The 13,985-nt window shown below is 39.4% G+C and overlaps 1 protein-coding gene across 1 annotated transcript in view; it reads left to right on the forward strand.

Annotated features, from left to right (window-relative positions):
• The window catches only part of TBC1D14 (TBC1 domain family, member 14), a 64,808-nt gene extending 51,254 nt beyond the window's left edge, over positions 1 to 13,554 (forward strand). The window contains exons 13-15 of the mRNA XM_010003142.1: positions 1,168 to 1,277; positions 12,728 to 12,986; positions 13,349 to 13,554. Coding sequence (XP_010001444.1) covers positions 1,168 to 1,277; positions 12,728 to 12,986; positions 13,349 to 13,414 — 435 coding nt within the window. The 3' untranslated portion in view covers positions 13,415 to 13,554. The remainder of the gene's footprint in view (positions 1 to 1,167; positions 1,278 to 12,727; positions 12,987 to 13,348) is intronic.
• The last annotated feature ends 431 nt before the right edge of the window (positions 13,555 to 13,985 follow it).

Consider the following 13,985-nt stretch of genomic DNA (forward strand, 5'->3'; position numbering starts at 1 on the left):
GCTGATGGTTCAGAGATTTTACATAGCCTTTCTGTAGAATACACCCATCTCTGCCTGGCTTTTAAGCCTTATACTCTTACTGACTTCCAGGCTCTATTTTTTATTTGCTGCTGTTAATGAAGGTAATCCACCATCTGTCACTTCATTCAGATGAGACGAGAAATTTTTGTAAGGACATTAAAAAAAGTGGGAAAGAATTGTGTCATTCTTTAAAAGAATTTCAGCCAAAAGGCTCCTCTTTTCCCTTCACTGCCATGGTGTTTTGGGGAGAAGCATGCTGATAGACCTCATACTTCAAAGAAATTGCAGCCATTCTTGATTGCTTTTATTAGGATAATAAAATCAATAAAATTTTAATTAGGATAAATGAAATTCCTGAACCATTCAAGAACTTTGCTTAACTTTTTTCCCCATAGTATTAAGAGGAGAGGGGGGAGTGAAAAAGCCTTTTGTTTTTAACTCTTAGTTGCCTTGGAAGATTTTCAGTGTCCTCCATTATGATATTTGACCTAAATATTCAAATTTTGAAATAACAGCAAAGTATTTTTGTTAAGAGGAATACAATTGAGAGGTTTCGATATCAGATGGGAGTTACAGTCTGTTCCTCTTGCATATGTGTTTTGTCTTGATCTTTGACTTTTCTGTATGAACTTTGTCTCTCCCTTTTTGCAATAGAAATGCTATTCTCTCATTTAAAAATGCATGGTAAAAAAGAAAGTCTGCTGTTACAGTATAAGTTACATTTGAAGCTAACTGGATATTTCACTCATGCTGTGGACTGTTAAATTATTTTAGTTCCCTATTTCATTTTATTATTAGTTGGGACTTGGATTTTGTTCAGTGTAATATCGAATTACTCTCACAAGCATAAAGCACCATTCTGTTATCATAATTATTTTGAGAAATCTGACTTCTCTCCTGCTGGCATTTTTCTTTCCTAAGGAAGCTGGCCAGGACCCAAAACAATAATTAAATTCTTTAGTATGAGAACAGTATATAGGATGGATCTTCTTGCTGATGCTGTAGTTTATGTAAATGTTAAACTCTTTGTTGTATCATGTAATTCATAGAATCCTGTTCTTGAAGAGCATTAATCCAACAACAGATAATACATTTAAGCCTGTTAATACAGCTAACTGCTTTTTTCTCCCCATTGTATTTTCCCAGATGTTGACTTACTTTGCTGCATTTGAGGTATTCTTTGAAGAAAATCTGCCAAAGTTATTTGCTCACTTCAAAAAAAACAACTTAACTCCAGACATCTATCTTATAGATTGGTAAGACATTGAAAGTATAATTAATGTGCATACTGGTGGATAGATGCATGTCAGTATTCCTGACAGAAGCTGGAGTACTCTTACCTGGTTTAGTATTCTTGTAAGATTAAGACTTTGTCTTTTGTTCAGTACTTGAGTTTTTCAATCCAAGTAATTCCCATGCACTTCTGTGATGTTTAACTTTTGCCTAACCTTTATTCTTCTACTTCTTTTGAGTGTGAAGCTTACTTTGAAATACTGCTCTTTTGCATTGTTTATCCATATTTTGTGCCTGTTTGTGTTGATGATCTGAGAAGATCTGTTGGCTTTTCTACTTGATTTGCAGGAGTGTACCAGGAGTGTATATCCAGACAGTATTGCTAGTCTTGTGTTTGAAAGTTATAGTTTGTCCTAGAAGCTACAGAAAAGCAAACAATTAGGCTTTTGGCAGGATGAACTACAGCTCCTGGGCAGTATCTCACTCATATGTCCCAGATCCTGCTTAGAGGATCCCAGTGCAGGTTGTTTTAAAACTGATCTTGACATAGTCCAGTTGAATAGCTAAAGGGCATTAGCATGTTTTTAATTACTGCACCTATTCATTCCACTTAGGCAATTACAATATTTTTATTTGGTAAAACTGCCTTAGTTCTAGCATAATTAAAACCTTTTCTGTAGAGAGGGAAAAAAGACAAGGAAGTTATTTGCTCTCCTGTCAGTTTTCAGTGCACTGTAAGGCACTCCAAATGGAATGATTGCATTTGTGTCTATCAGGCGTTGGTTTGGGGCAGTGAAAATGTCTCTTCTCAGCAAGACTTAGTTGTCACTTTCAGGATGATATGAAATCTTTTTGTGAAAAATTGATTTGCCCTTAAATTGTTGACAACTTCTCCTGTTCTCAGGACAATACCTTCAGTAAAAGGAGAATATCTGAGTACCTTCAGTAAAAGATGGAATTCCAAGTAATAACAGCATTTTTTTCTGAGATGAATAAGTTTTTATTTTTTTAAAGATTTGTACTGTTAATGCAATTCTACCTGAACCAAACTGTTGATACCCTGGTGATCCTTAAGATGTAGTTGTTAGCACTGAACATGTTCCTGATCCATTAGACAGAAATCCATTTAAAGTAATTCAGTCCAATCCAACAGCTAGAAGTTTGAATATATGAGTTTTCATAGTATCATAGAATTGCTGGTGCATTGGAAGGGACCTCTGGACATCATCTGGTCTAAACCCACTGCTCAAAGCAGGATCGGCTAGAGCAGTTTGCTCAGTCGCTTGTCTGGTCAGGTTTTTAGTATCTCCAAGGATGGAGGAGACTCCACCACCTCTTCAGGCAACCTGTTCCAGTGGTCAACCACTGTGAACAAGTTTTTGCTTTTCCTGTGCTTGAAGGGAATTTTCTGTATTTCAGTTTGTTCCTATTGGCTCCTGTCCTTTCACTGGATACAGCTGAGAAGAGTCTGGCTCTGTCTTCTTTATGCCCTCCTATCAAGTATTTTTACATATTTAGGTGCAAATCTATTTCACCGTCTATTGTCCTGTTTAAATAAAACAAGTTTTCCCAGCCTCTCTCTCTGTATATCAGGTGCTCCAAGCCTTTAATTGTATTCATGACCAGCTGAGCTTGCTCCACTATTCCCATGTGTCTCTAGTACTGGAAAGCTCAGAGCTGGCTCACCAGTGGTGAGTAGATGGATGACCTCTGCCTTGGTCTGCTGGCGGTGCTGTTCCTAATGCAGCACAGGAGTTTTTCGATGTTCTTTGTGGCAAAGGGAAGTTGCTGACTTACATTCAACTTGTCCACCGGGACCTTTGTGTCCTTTTCTTCAAAGCTGCTTTGCAGCCTCTTGGCTTCCTGTGTGTATTGGTGCCTGGGCTAATTTCCCTCCATAGATGCAGGACTTGGTATTTCCTTTTGTTGAACTTCATGAGACTCATGTTGGCTCATTTCTCCAGTATCCCCACCTTGTGGGAGTGGTGTATCAACCACCAAGTTAGTCATCTCATTGTAGAAGACTATCAGGTTGGGTCAGGCAGGATTTTGTTTTCGTAATTCCATACTGACTTCTCACAATCACCTTTTTTACCATCCTGTGTTCTGAAATTATATTCAGGATCCTTTTTTCCATTACTTTCCCAAGGATGGTGGTGGGGCTAACAAGGCTGTAGTTCCCTGAATTGTACTTCTTAAAGATAGGAGAGACATTTATTTTATTTTAGTCCTCAAGAACCTCACCTGGTCACTGGGACTTTGCAAAGATAGTTGAGAGTGGCCTCACAGTGACAACAGACAGTTTCCTCAACACTCACGAGTGTGTCTGACCAGGTCTCATGCACTTGTATATGCCTAGTTTGTTTAAAAGTTCCCTAATGTGGTCCTCCTTGCAGTAGGCTTTCCCACTGGTCTGGAGGACCTGGGATTCCTGAAGGCAAGGTTCCTCAGTAAAGGCTGAGATGAAGAAAACAGTGAGTACAACAGCCTACTGCTACTTTGTGACTGGGTTTCCTGCCCCATTCAGTAATAGGTTCATGTTCTCCTAAGTCTTTTTTTATGCTGATGTCCCTGTGGAAAGCCCTTCTCATTGTCCTTAACATCCACTGTCAGATTCAACTCCAGATGGCCCTTGGCTTTCCTAGCCCCTCCCCTGCATACTCAGGTGATGTCTCTGTTTCTCCAGGGTTATCTGCCTCTCCTTCATCCCCTTGTATGCTTCCTCTTTATATCTGAGTTGTGTCAGGAGACTTTTGTTCATTCACACAGGCCTCCTGCTGCTTTTTCTTGAGATCCTTAATTTTCATACGCCTCTTGCACAGAAGATAGTGTAACTTGGGCTTTGTTTGACTTGGCTTTTACACTGGGACTAAATTTTAACGCAACATGAGTAGGAGAGTAAAAGGATACGTAATGGATAGGCTCATTTCTCCCAGCATTTGATGGGAGAAATACCATTGGAAGGATTTTTTATAACTACAAGCTGAGAGTATTAAACTAAACTAGATCTATGCACAGAACAGGGAGATGCCAGAAGAAGCAGTGGCTGGGATAGAAGGGAAGAGGGCAGAGGCTGCTATGTTCGATGATAAGAGGAAAGGTGTTAAAATAATACTGCCTTAGACAATGCTGTGAAAAGCATGTGTGTGGAGGAAGCAATAAAAGGCGTATCAGAAAAGGAAGACTGTCAACACACTGGAGAATAGCTGGATTGACAGCATAAAAATCACCAGGTTATCTTTTTAATGGATTAATATTTTAATATGGTGCTCTTGTAAATAAGGTAGGTTTTTTAATGTAGGAGAGACTAAAAATTGGTATCTTCATGGTGCAGGCATGTTAATAGCACTCCTGTCTAGCTTTGAGCTTTACATTCTGAAGAAGAAATCCTGAGGAACAACACTAGAAACTGGAGATTTAGAAAAAGTCTGTTTTGATGGATGGTTTCCATTCCCCTTAGTAGTTTTGCTTTGATAGACTACTCTTTATTGCATTTTCTTGAGTGATTTTCTTTTCATTTATGTGACCAGTTGTTCTCTCTGAGAATATATATAGGTTAAAAAAAGAAGAAAAAACAACAACAAAAAACCCACAACTGACTTACAAGTAAAGAACTGAAGTGTTGAAGTCTAAGTGTGTGGGACACATCAGACCCCCTTTTGTACTTCTGTGCATATTGTTGAAAGCACTTGGTAGCTACTTCTGTCAGGAGTGCTTGTGGATGGCGCTTCTCAAGGTCTTTGTACGAATGGACTGGCAACCTGTTGCATTTCTTGCTGAGTACATATTCAGGACTTTTTTCCATTACTTTCCCAAGGATGGTGGTGGGGCTAACAAGGCTGTAGTTCCCTGAATTGTACTTCTTAAAGATAGGAGAGACATTTATTTTATTTTAGTCCTCAAGAACCTCACCTGGTCACTGGGACTTTGCAAAGATAGTTGAGAGTGGCCTCACAGTGACAACAGACAGTTTCCTCAACACTCACGAGTGTGTCTGACCAGGTCTCATGCACTTGTATATGCCTAGTTTGTTTAAAAGTTCCCTAATGTGGTCCTCCTTGCAGTAGGCTTTCCCACTGGTCTGGAGGACCTGGGATTCCTGAAGGCAAGGTTCCTCAGTAAAGGCTGAGATGAAGAAAACAGTGAGTACAACAGCCTACTGCTACTTTGTGACTGGGTTTCCTGCCCCATTCAGTAATAGGTTCATGTTCTCCTAAGTCTTTTTTTATGCTGATGTCCCTGTGGAAAGCCCTTCTCATTGTCCTTAACATCCACTGTCAGATTCAACTCCAGATGGCCCTTGGCTTTCCTAGCCCCTCCCCTGCATACTCAGGTGATGTCTCTGTTTCTCCAGGGTTATCTGCCTCTCCTTCATCCCCTTGTATGCTTCCTCTTTATATCTGAGTTGTGTCAGGAGACTTTTGTTCATTCACACAGGCCTCCTGCTGCTTTTTCTTGAGATCCTTAATTTTCATACGCCTCTTGCACAGAAGATAGTGTAACTTGGGCTTTGTTTGACTTGGCTTTTACACTGGGACTAAATTTTAACGCAACATGAGTAGGAGAGTAAAAGGATACGTAATGGATAGGCTCATTTCTCCCAGCATTTGATGGGAGAAATACCATTGGAAGGATTTTTTATAACTACAAGCTGAGAGTATTAAACTAAACTAGATCTATGCACAGAACAGGGAGATGCCAGAAGAAGCAGTGGCTGGGATAGAAGGGAAGAGGGCAGAGGCTGCTATGTTCGATGATAAGAGGAAAGGTGTTAAAATAATACTGCCTTAGACAATGCTGTGAAAAGCATGTGTGTGGAGGAAGCAATAAAAGGCGTATCAGAAAAGGAAGACTGTCAACACACTGGAGAATAGCTGGATTGACAGCATAAAAATCACCAGGTTATCTTTTTAATGGATTAATATTTTAATATGGTGCTCTTGTAAATAAGGTAGGTTTTTTAATGTAGGAGAGACTAAAAATTGGTATCTTCATGGTGCAGGCATGTTAATAGCACTCCTGTCTAGCTTTGAGCTTTACATTCTGAAGAAGAAATCCTGAGGAACAACACTAGAAACTGGAGATTTAGAAAAAGTCTGTTTTGATGGATGGTTTCCATTCCCCTTAGTAGTTTTGCTTTGATAGACTACTCTTTATTGCATTTTCTTGAGTGATTTTCTTTTCATTTATGTGACCAGTTGTTCTCTCTGAGAATATATATAGGTTAAAAAAAGAAGAAAAAACAACAACAAAAAACCCACAACTGACTTACAAGTAAAGAACTGAAGTGTTGAAGTCTAAGTGTGTGGGACACATCAGACCCCCTTTTGTACTTCTGTGCATATTGTTGAAAGCACTTGGTAGCTACTTCTGTCAGGAGTGCTTGTGGATGGCGCTTCTCAAGGTCTTTGTACGAATGGACTGGCAACCTGTTGCATTTCTTGCTGAGTACCTGCCTCCAGATTGAAGCTATTTGGTTTAATCTCAAGAACAATTTACTGTGTTCCTCCCTGTGCCTAGAGAGGCACTGTGATCTTGCACACAGATGTAGACTAGTTGACACAGTTCTGCCCAATCCTATCTTAAACTTTTTTCACCCTTGTCTTAAGTTAGCTTGTCTGACTCTATCTTTAATTTTGTTAAGACAATGGAGTTGGTATTTAACTGTGCAAGATGTAGGTATAATACACATATACATGTGTGTATGCAGAAGTGTATTTATACACGTATGTGTGTGCTTACGTAAGTATACTTTCTATTTCAAAATACTTTGATCCCGTAGGAAGAAGATGTAGATTTTATTTTTTGTTTTTTAATGGCCAGTGGAAACTTAGCAAATTACGCTTTCTGTGTGCTATCCTTCCATTACTTCCTGGAAGTAATATAGAAAAGATAAAAGGACGTATCGGGTGGGTCTGTGTTCTCACAAGTGAGTAGCTATTCAAGCTCCAGACTTTGGAAGACATTGTTTATACAGATGCTTGTGGCTCATGGATGACAGTGAGTTTGCTGCAGAACAGATGCTTCTCCATTAAAAACAGAACTGTTTCCGGAAAGATAAGAATGTGGTTTCAGTGTGTTCAAAGTCAGGAAAGAATATGTTACAGTGTTTTTCTGAATAGACAGACCGTTTGGTCGTAGGTAAAAGTCTGTATAAATCGCTTTGCTCTAACAGTGACTTTTATTTAAAAGCACATTTGTTCTGAGCTCCAAAGGGCTGCCTGCTGCTGTTCTGGTGGCTGGCATGGTTATTGTGCAGGCATGTGTGCAGAAAATCTCAGTGGGTGCCAGCTCTGGGAGGGCTCCAGAGGCCACTGCCACACAGACCAGTTGCTGGGAAACCTTCCTGCTCCTGCCACAATTACAGTGGAATCAACTAGTCTCCTTTGTGCTGCTTCCTGTAACCAGTGCTGCAGGGAACAGCACGAAAATAAGTATGCTTAAATAATTTGCTGAAGGGCAGTGTTCCAAGAAAAAGAAATGCTGTGCAGATAGATGGGCCCAGCTATGCAGGTGATGCAATGGTGCTTTGGGTTTTTTGGGTCTGGAAGAGGATTTAGGGAGAGGGACCCCCCTGCCAGTTCAGTTCCACCACTGCCTTCTGCATGGGAAAATGCCAAGGACTTAAGAATTTAATTAAAAAATACAGCGGCATGATTATCAGGGGGTACCTGCCAGCAGTAGGGTGTCTCTTAAAAATGACCCATGTGCTTCAAGCCCAAACTCCAACTGATAACTCTCACGAGAAGAATTCAAGAGCTAGAGAGGCTTTTACTTCTTTTCTTGAAGAATACAAAGGGAGTCAAGTATGAGAGAGGTGTAAAGAGCTAACGCACCGTCAGGTTCACAGAGAACAGGGGAAAAGGTGTGTCTGAATAGCCCAGGTTTTGCCTCTCAGCCTTGTCAGCTGATGCACCGCAGGCTCTTGTGAGCAGAGCAGAGTGTGGGTTTGCAAAGGACACAGAATCATAGAGTTGTCATGGTTGGAAAGGACCTTAAAGAAGACTTGAGTCCAACCATCAATGCAAAAAAAACCCAAACAAAAACAACCACACACACTCCACCAGAAGACACAAACTAAGAAAACCCCAAACCCCACCATCTCAGCCACTAGAACATGCCCTGAAGTGCCACATCTTCACATTTGTAGAATACCTCCAAGGATGACGACTCAACCACTTCCCTGGACAGGCTGCTCCAGGGCCTGAGCCCTCTTTCAGTATAGAAATTCTTCCTAGTGTCCAATCTAAACCTCACTTGCTAGAACTTAAGGCCATTTCTTCTGGTCCTATCATTATTTACCTGGGAGAAGAGGCCAACACCCACCTCCTTACAGCTTCGTTTCAGGTATTACAGAGGGTGATGAGGTCTTCTTTCAGCCTCTTTTCCTTCAGATTAAACATCCCCAGTTCCCTCAGCCTCTCCTCGTATAACTTACTCTCTAGACCCTTCACCAGCTTGTCAGCTCTGCCCTGGACACGCTCTAGCACCTTGAGGTCCTTCCGGTAGTGAGGGGCCCAAAACTGAACACAGTACTTGAGGTGCAGACACAGTACAGACACATGCTATTTGAGGCCTGCTGCTGCTATACACACATCTCTTTACCCCTACTCAGAAAAATTATTTTGGCAATAATTATAGCCAATGGCTTTGTTTGTACTGATGGAATGATTGGTGGTTCTTTGGTGTTGTATTGACTGTGATTGTGCTCTGTGAACACTAACTTTCTTTTGGCACCATTTGCTTGTTCAGATAAAGGTCGAAGGTACTTGATGTTGATGTTTGTAGTGGTCGCTCCAGTGAAATATTTAGAAGTTTGCTCTCTGTTACATTAAGACAAACGCAGTTGATGTCATGCCTGTAATTCTCCACCTTCCCAAAAAAATGAAAAGTAAGATGATGTTTAAAATGGATACCTCCATTTCAAAGAAAAAGTGAACTGTAATTCTGCCCAGATATTTCTGGTGACATCCTGAGATTTTGAATGTAAGTTTTTACCAAACTCCTAAACATCACCATCTTCAACCCAGTTTACAGCATGTTCATCCTTAGGTCACTGCAGGTTAGGGTCGAATCAAGTGAAATACTATGTTTCCTTGTTGTACTTTCCAGGTGAGAGAACAGGGCTTTTGGGGTGCTTCTGACTGGTTGGAAAATGCTCAGGAAATTACACAGTATTTGTATTATGTTGTACATTTTAGAATGCAGTCAGATACTGAGTGCTAAGAAGTTGCTTTGTTGCAGTCAGTATTGTATAATACATAATACTTTTTATTTCCCTTATAAGGAAAAAAGTAAACACTTCTACTTTTTTTTTTTTAACTGTAATGATTTTTAAGATTTTACTAAATAAACTGTTACCAACAAGCTTATTGCAAGAGCTTTGAAGGTGAAAATGTGAACAGTGATGTCAGTATAAAATAAAGTAATGCATGAACACTTAGGTGCATTATTTGTCTCAAAGCAGATGTAGTTGAAATTGATACAAAAATGTAACTACTAAATTTTAGTACTGGGGAGAAGGAGGGAGGATCCAAGAATAAGTTTAGAAGCTGAATTTTCTTCAGTTTCCACTGCTGAACTCAGAAGTTGCAGGAATATTTTTGTGCTGTTACTGACATCAGAAAAGAACGTGTAGTGCAAGGATATAGAAGCTATATATTTGCATCAGTGTTGTAGTGCATCCAAAATGTAGCATATCTGTCTTGAGTGCTCTTAACATATTTATGAAGAGTTTTAAATTATTATTTTTTTAAAAAAAAGAAACCACAAAGCCTGTGATTGATTATCATGGTGTAACACTGCTTTGCTTTCTTGATAACATTATGGCCATATGCTTGCCCTGTGAGTAGCAGACCAGCCAGGATTTCATGTACCTACCTCAAAGTACATTTTCATCATAAGCAGGGCTGGCAGGAGCAGGAGCGTCTAGTATTTCGTCTTTTCCCTCTTCCAAACAGACAGCAGCCAGTAGCCTGTGTTCGTGTTCCTTTGACACAGGCCATCTCTGTGCTAGTCAGCTGCCTTGTCTGCACCTGGGACTTCCAGTGAGTTGAAAGATCTGCAGACAGAAGATCATCCTGTTGTACAGCAAGAGCAGACCATGTGCAAGTAGTGTGCTAGTGTTGCTGAGAGCTGCTGCTGCAACTGTTCTAGTCAAGCAGCTGCTTTATTGCTGTAATAAATTTCAGCTGGGTTTCAGACTAGTCAGTAGCTCTGATGTCTAATAGAAAATGTATTTCAGTAGGAAGTGTTTGAAGGGAGCAAATGCTCTATCAATTCTTAGCAGTAATGATTCCTACTGTTGTTTCATTGCTTTTTCTCTGTTCTTGAGGCTTGATGTATTTAGTTCCATGCTAGTATTAATGAAAGCTAATTGTCTTGTGAATTTCCTGCAAATTGCATTTCCTTCCCAATTATGAACAGATCAATGTAAAATGCTTTATTTGATGTGACAGCTTTTTTTATGCAAGTAAGTCTTTTCCTACAAAAACCAGAGTTCTAATAAATAGTCCTGACTATTTCTTCTGACAGTTAATTTTCTGCATAGTTGCAGATTTAATACACACGGGTTATTCAGGTTAGGTCTGAGTCATGACAGGATAATAGCTTTTCTGAATAAAAGCTGGTTTAAAAAACAAAAAGAAAAAAGGTATTGTTACTTATCTTTAGCCAAGACTAGTTTCTGGCTGAGTGTTTGCCTGCTACTTGGTGACCAGGAAAGGACACGGTTGAATTGCTTCCTATTACACTGTTCATTTTAAATGGAAAAGCTGTTGCTGTTTCCTGTGCACGTGCATGTAGACAGGAAGTCTTAATTTGGCTGTGTAGGTATTCTGTAGCAAGACATTTTTATGTGGCATGGGACTGGACAAGAATGGTAGTGTACAAAGTCTGCAACCTGTGATCAGCCAGTAACCCAAAGAGAGGGCTTTTATTGTGCTATTCTTACACATTTGTGTATGCAAAATACCTGTATGAACAGTAGTGGATTTTTTTCATCCCAAACTCCTATCTCTTATTTGCTTATTTTTATATACCTAATTTAGCCTTCTGGAGAAAAGAATGTAAATGATTTCCACTTGTTATAAAAACATTGCAATGAGATGTAAAGATAGAAAAAAGTAAAATCCCAAGGGTCCTAAACCTGTAATTTACTTGTCTCCTGCGAATGGTTTAGTGTTGTCTTGCTGCTTGTAAAATGAGTATGTTTTCCCATTTCCTTAAAGTTTACTGATTCACAGAGAAGCCGATACATGATGACACATCTTTCAAATAATCCTATAAAGTAAAAAGCAGATACTGCAGAAAACCTTTGATTATTAGAATTTTCTGTGAAAATATATGAATTCATTTTTTGTACCTGTATATGTGTGTATATATCTGTTTTGTTGTATTTTTTAAATGTGAACCCGAATTTCCTAAATAAAAAATTGGAGAGGATAAGGGGGGGGGGGCCTTAAACACAAGAGAGCTACTGTTTGATTCAGAATACTTGAAAAGAATTTGTTGAAACATAGGGAAAGGTTTTATTTACATTTGTGGCTTTGCTGACCTCTGCTGGAGAAAGAATTATTTACAGTTTTATGGAGATCTTTTATGCAGTGCATCTGCAGAGAAATGTTCTCTCTCTAAATTTTGAAGGGAAGAAAAAAACCTAACACTTTAACTTTCCCTTATATGCTGTAACATGGTTCTAGGAAGCTCAATTCTCTTTGCTTGCTGTTACCACATTGTTAGTGGCAATGAGAACTGCTCTGCTTTGTATCTTAAGTGTTGGATAGAAGAGGGAATATCTTCATGTTTCTGGCTGCAGGGCTCTCAGCATTTTGATGTAGAAAGCAGCATGCTCTTGGCAGTTAATGAAAATGCAGTTTTAGCAACTGGGAGGAGGTTCTTGCTTCTGCTGTCACCATTACTCTTTGGAGATCACATGTATTCTCTCTGAACATCTTGCCTGTTTCTCTCAGCTCACTAGAGTTTAATCTGATTTTTTCTCCAAAACTTGTGCTGCTACTACTGCTACTGTACCAGTCAGTCAAGCCTGGAACACTGTTAATTTTGCACATCTTCATCTGATCCATAAAATGGCCTTTGCAGTAGGTCCCAAGGTTCAGCTTTTTGCTTTCCCACAGCTAAAAGCGCATCAGTCCTCAGCTCTGAAGTGATTATTAAATTTGCCTTTGATTACATCTGTGGCCAGTGCATGTCCATCATAAAACCGTGTATATTGTTTCTTCTGATGTGATCTCAGAAACTTGGAACTTGGAGACCCAGCCTGATAGCAAGATGCCTTAACGGGTGTACAGTTTTATGTGGTTTCATGTACTGCTATGCAGCAGTAAAAAAAAGTATTCAGATACAAGTATTTCAGAAGCTTCAAACTTGCCTAACAATGAGTGTGTGTACTTCTGTGAGTATCCAAGACTTTTTTCTTGCCCAATAATTCCAAAAATTTTGCTCTGTTTTTCAGGATATTCACTTTATACAGCAAATCTTTGCCACTAGACTTGGCATGTCGTGTCTGGGATGTGTTCTGCCGTGATGGAGAAGAGTTCTTATTCCGTACAGCCCTGGGAATATTAAAACTTTTTGAAGATATTTTGACCAAAATGGACTTCATTCATATAGCCCAGTTTTTAACAAAGCTACCAGAGGACTTGCCTTCAGAAGAATTCTTCACATCTATTGCTACCATTCAGATGCAAAGTAGAAACAAAAAGTGGGCTCAGGTAAAGGGGATGTTGATCTTTGATAACATGATTGTACTGTACTCATGAAAAGAGGGTTTCGCAACATCTAGAAGAATGTTCTAGCAGTGGCTTTTTTTACAGATGGGTAGGACTGTGTAGCTCACTCCATGTTTTCAGTATATATTCAGGTGAGTGGATTCCCCGAGCTTCATCTCCTCTGGAGAGGGAGAGCTCAGACAACATTTAAAATTGAAATGTTGGGTGGAGTTGAAGTATTTTATTATATTTAATAGTTAAAATAGTATTGCTCAGAGATAGTTAAATTGGAAACTTTTCAGACGATGTATTGAGTCACTTTGAAAATCTAAACTGTTTTCTTTCTCATTCCTTGAAACATCTAGATACTGGCAGCTCTGCAGAAAGATAATCGGGAGATGGAAAAAGGAAGTCCTTCGCTGAAACGTTAGCCCTCTGCCTCCAGTGACTGGTGGGAAATGAGCTAAAGTGGCAAAACTATCAAGTACTGTTTGACATGTATGAGCCTGCAAATCAAAGTGTTATTTCAGAGTTTTGTTTAGTAGTAGGATAACCTTAAAGGGGAGAGAGGAAGAAAGAGGTGGGGAGGAGAGAAAGAAAGGGTGTAAGGAAAATGGGGAGTAAAACCCTTAAAAGTGAAGCCTAGGCTTAGTCTTAAACTTTTAGTGGAATGAGCATTTGTTGTGGACAACGTTACACATTCTGTACTTCTGATGAGGGCAGTGAAACTAAACAATACTAAGGGTAATTTTTTGTGTTTTTTTTTTTTTTTCTTTTATGATTTAAAAGACTGGGCATTCAACAGTGTTGGTTGCTTTGGAAGGTATTCCCCAGTTTCATTCTTAGGCAGGATGTATTTCCCATACCTGTAACAGTAGCTGGATTTGGATTTTAAATAACTGGTGCTGGAATTTATATGATGTAAGGACCATTTATTTAGCAATGCTTTCTGTTTTCTTGGCTGTGGGTCCCATTTACCAAAGAAATCATGTAGACATAGAA

Source organism: Chaetura pelagica, unplaced genomic scaffold (genome assembly GCF_000747805.2).
Source record: "Chaetura pelagica isolate M959 unplaced genomic scaffold, ChaPel_1.0 scaffold147, whole genome shotgun sequence".
Taxonomy (NCBI): domain Eukaryota; kingdom Metazoa; phylum Chordata; class Aves; order Apodiformes; family Apodidae; genus Chaetura; species Chaetura pelagica.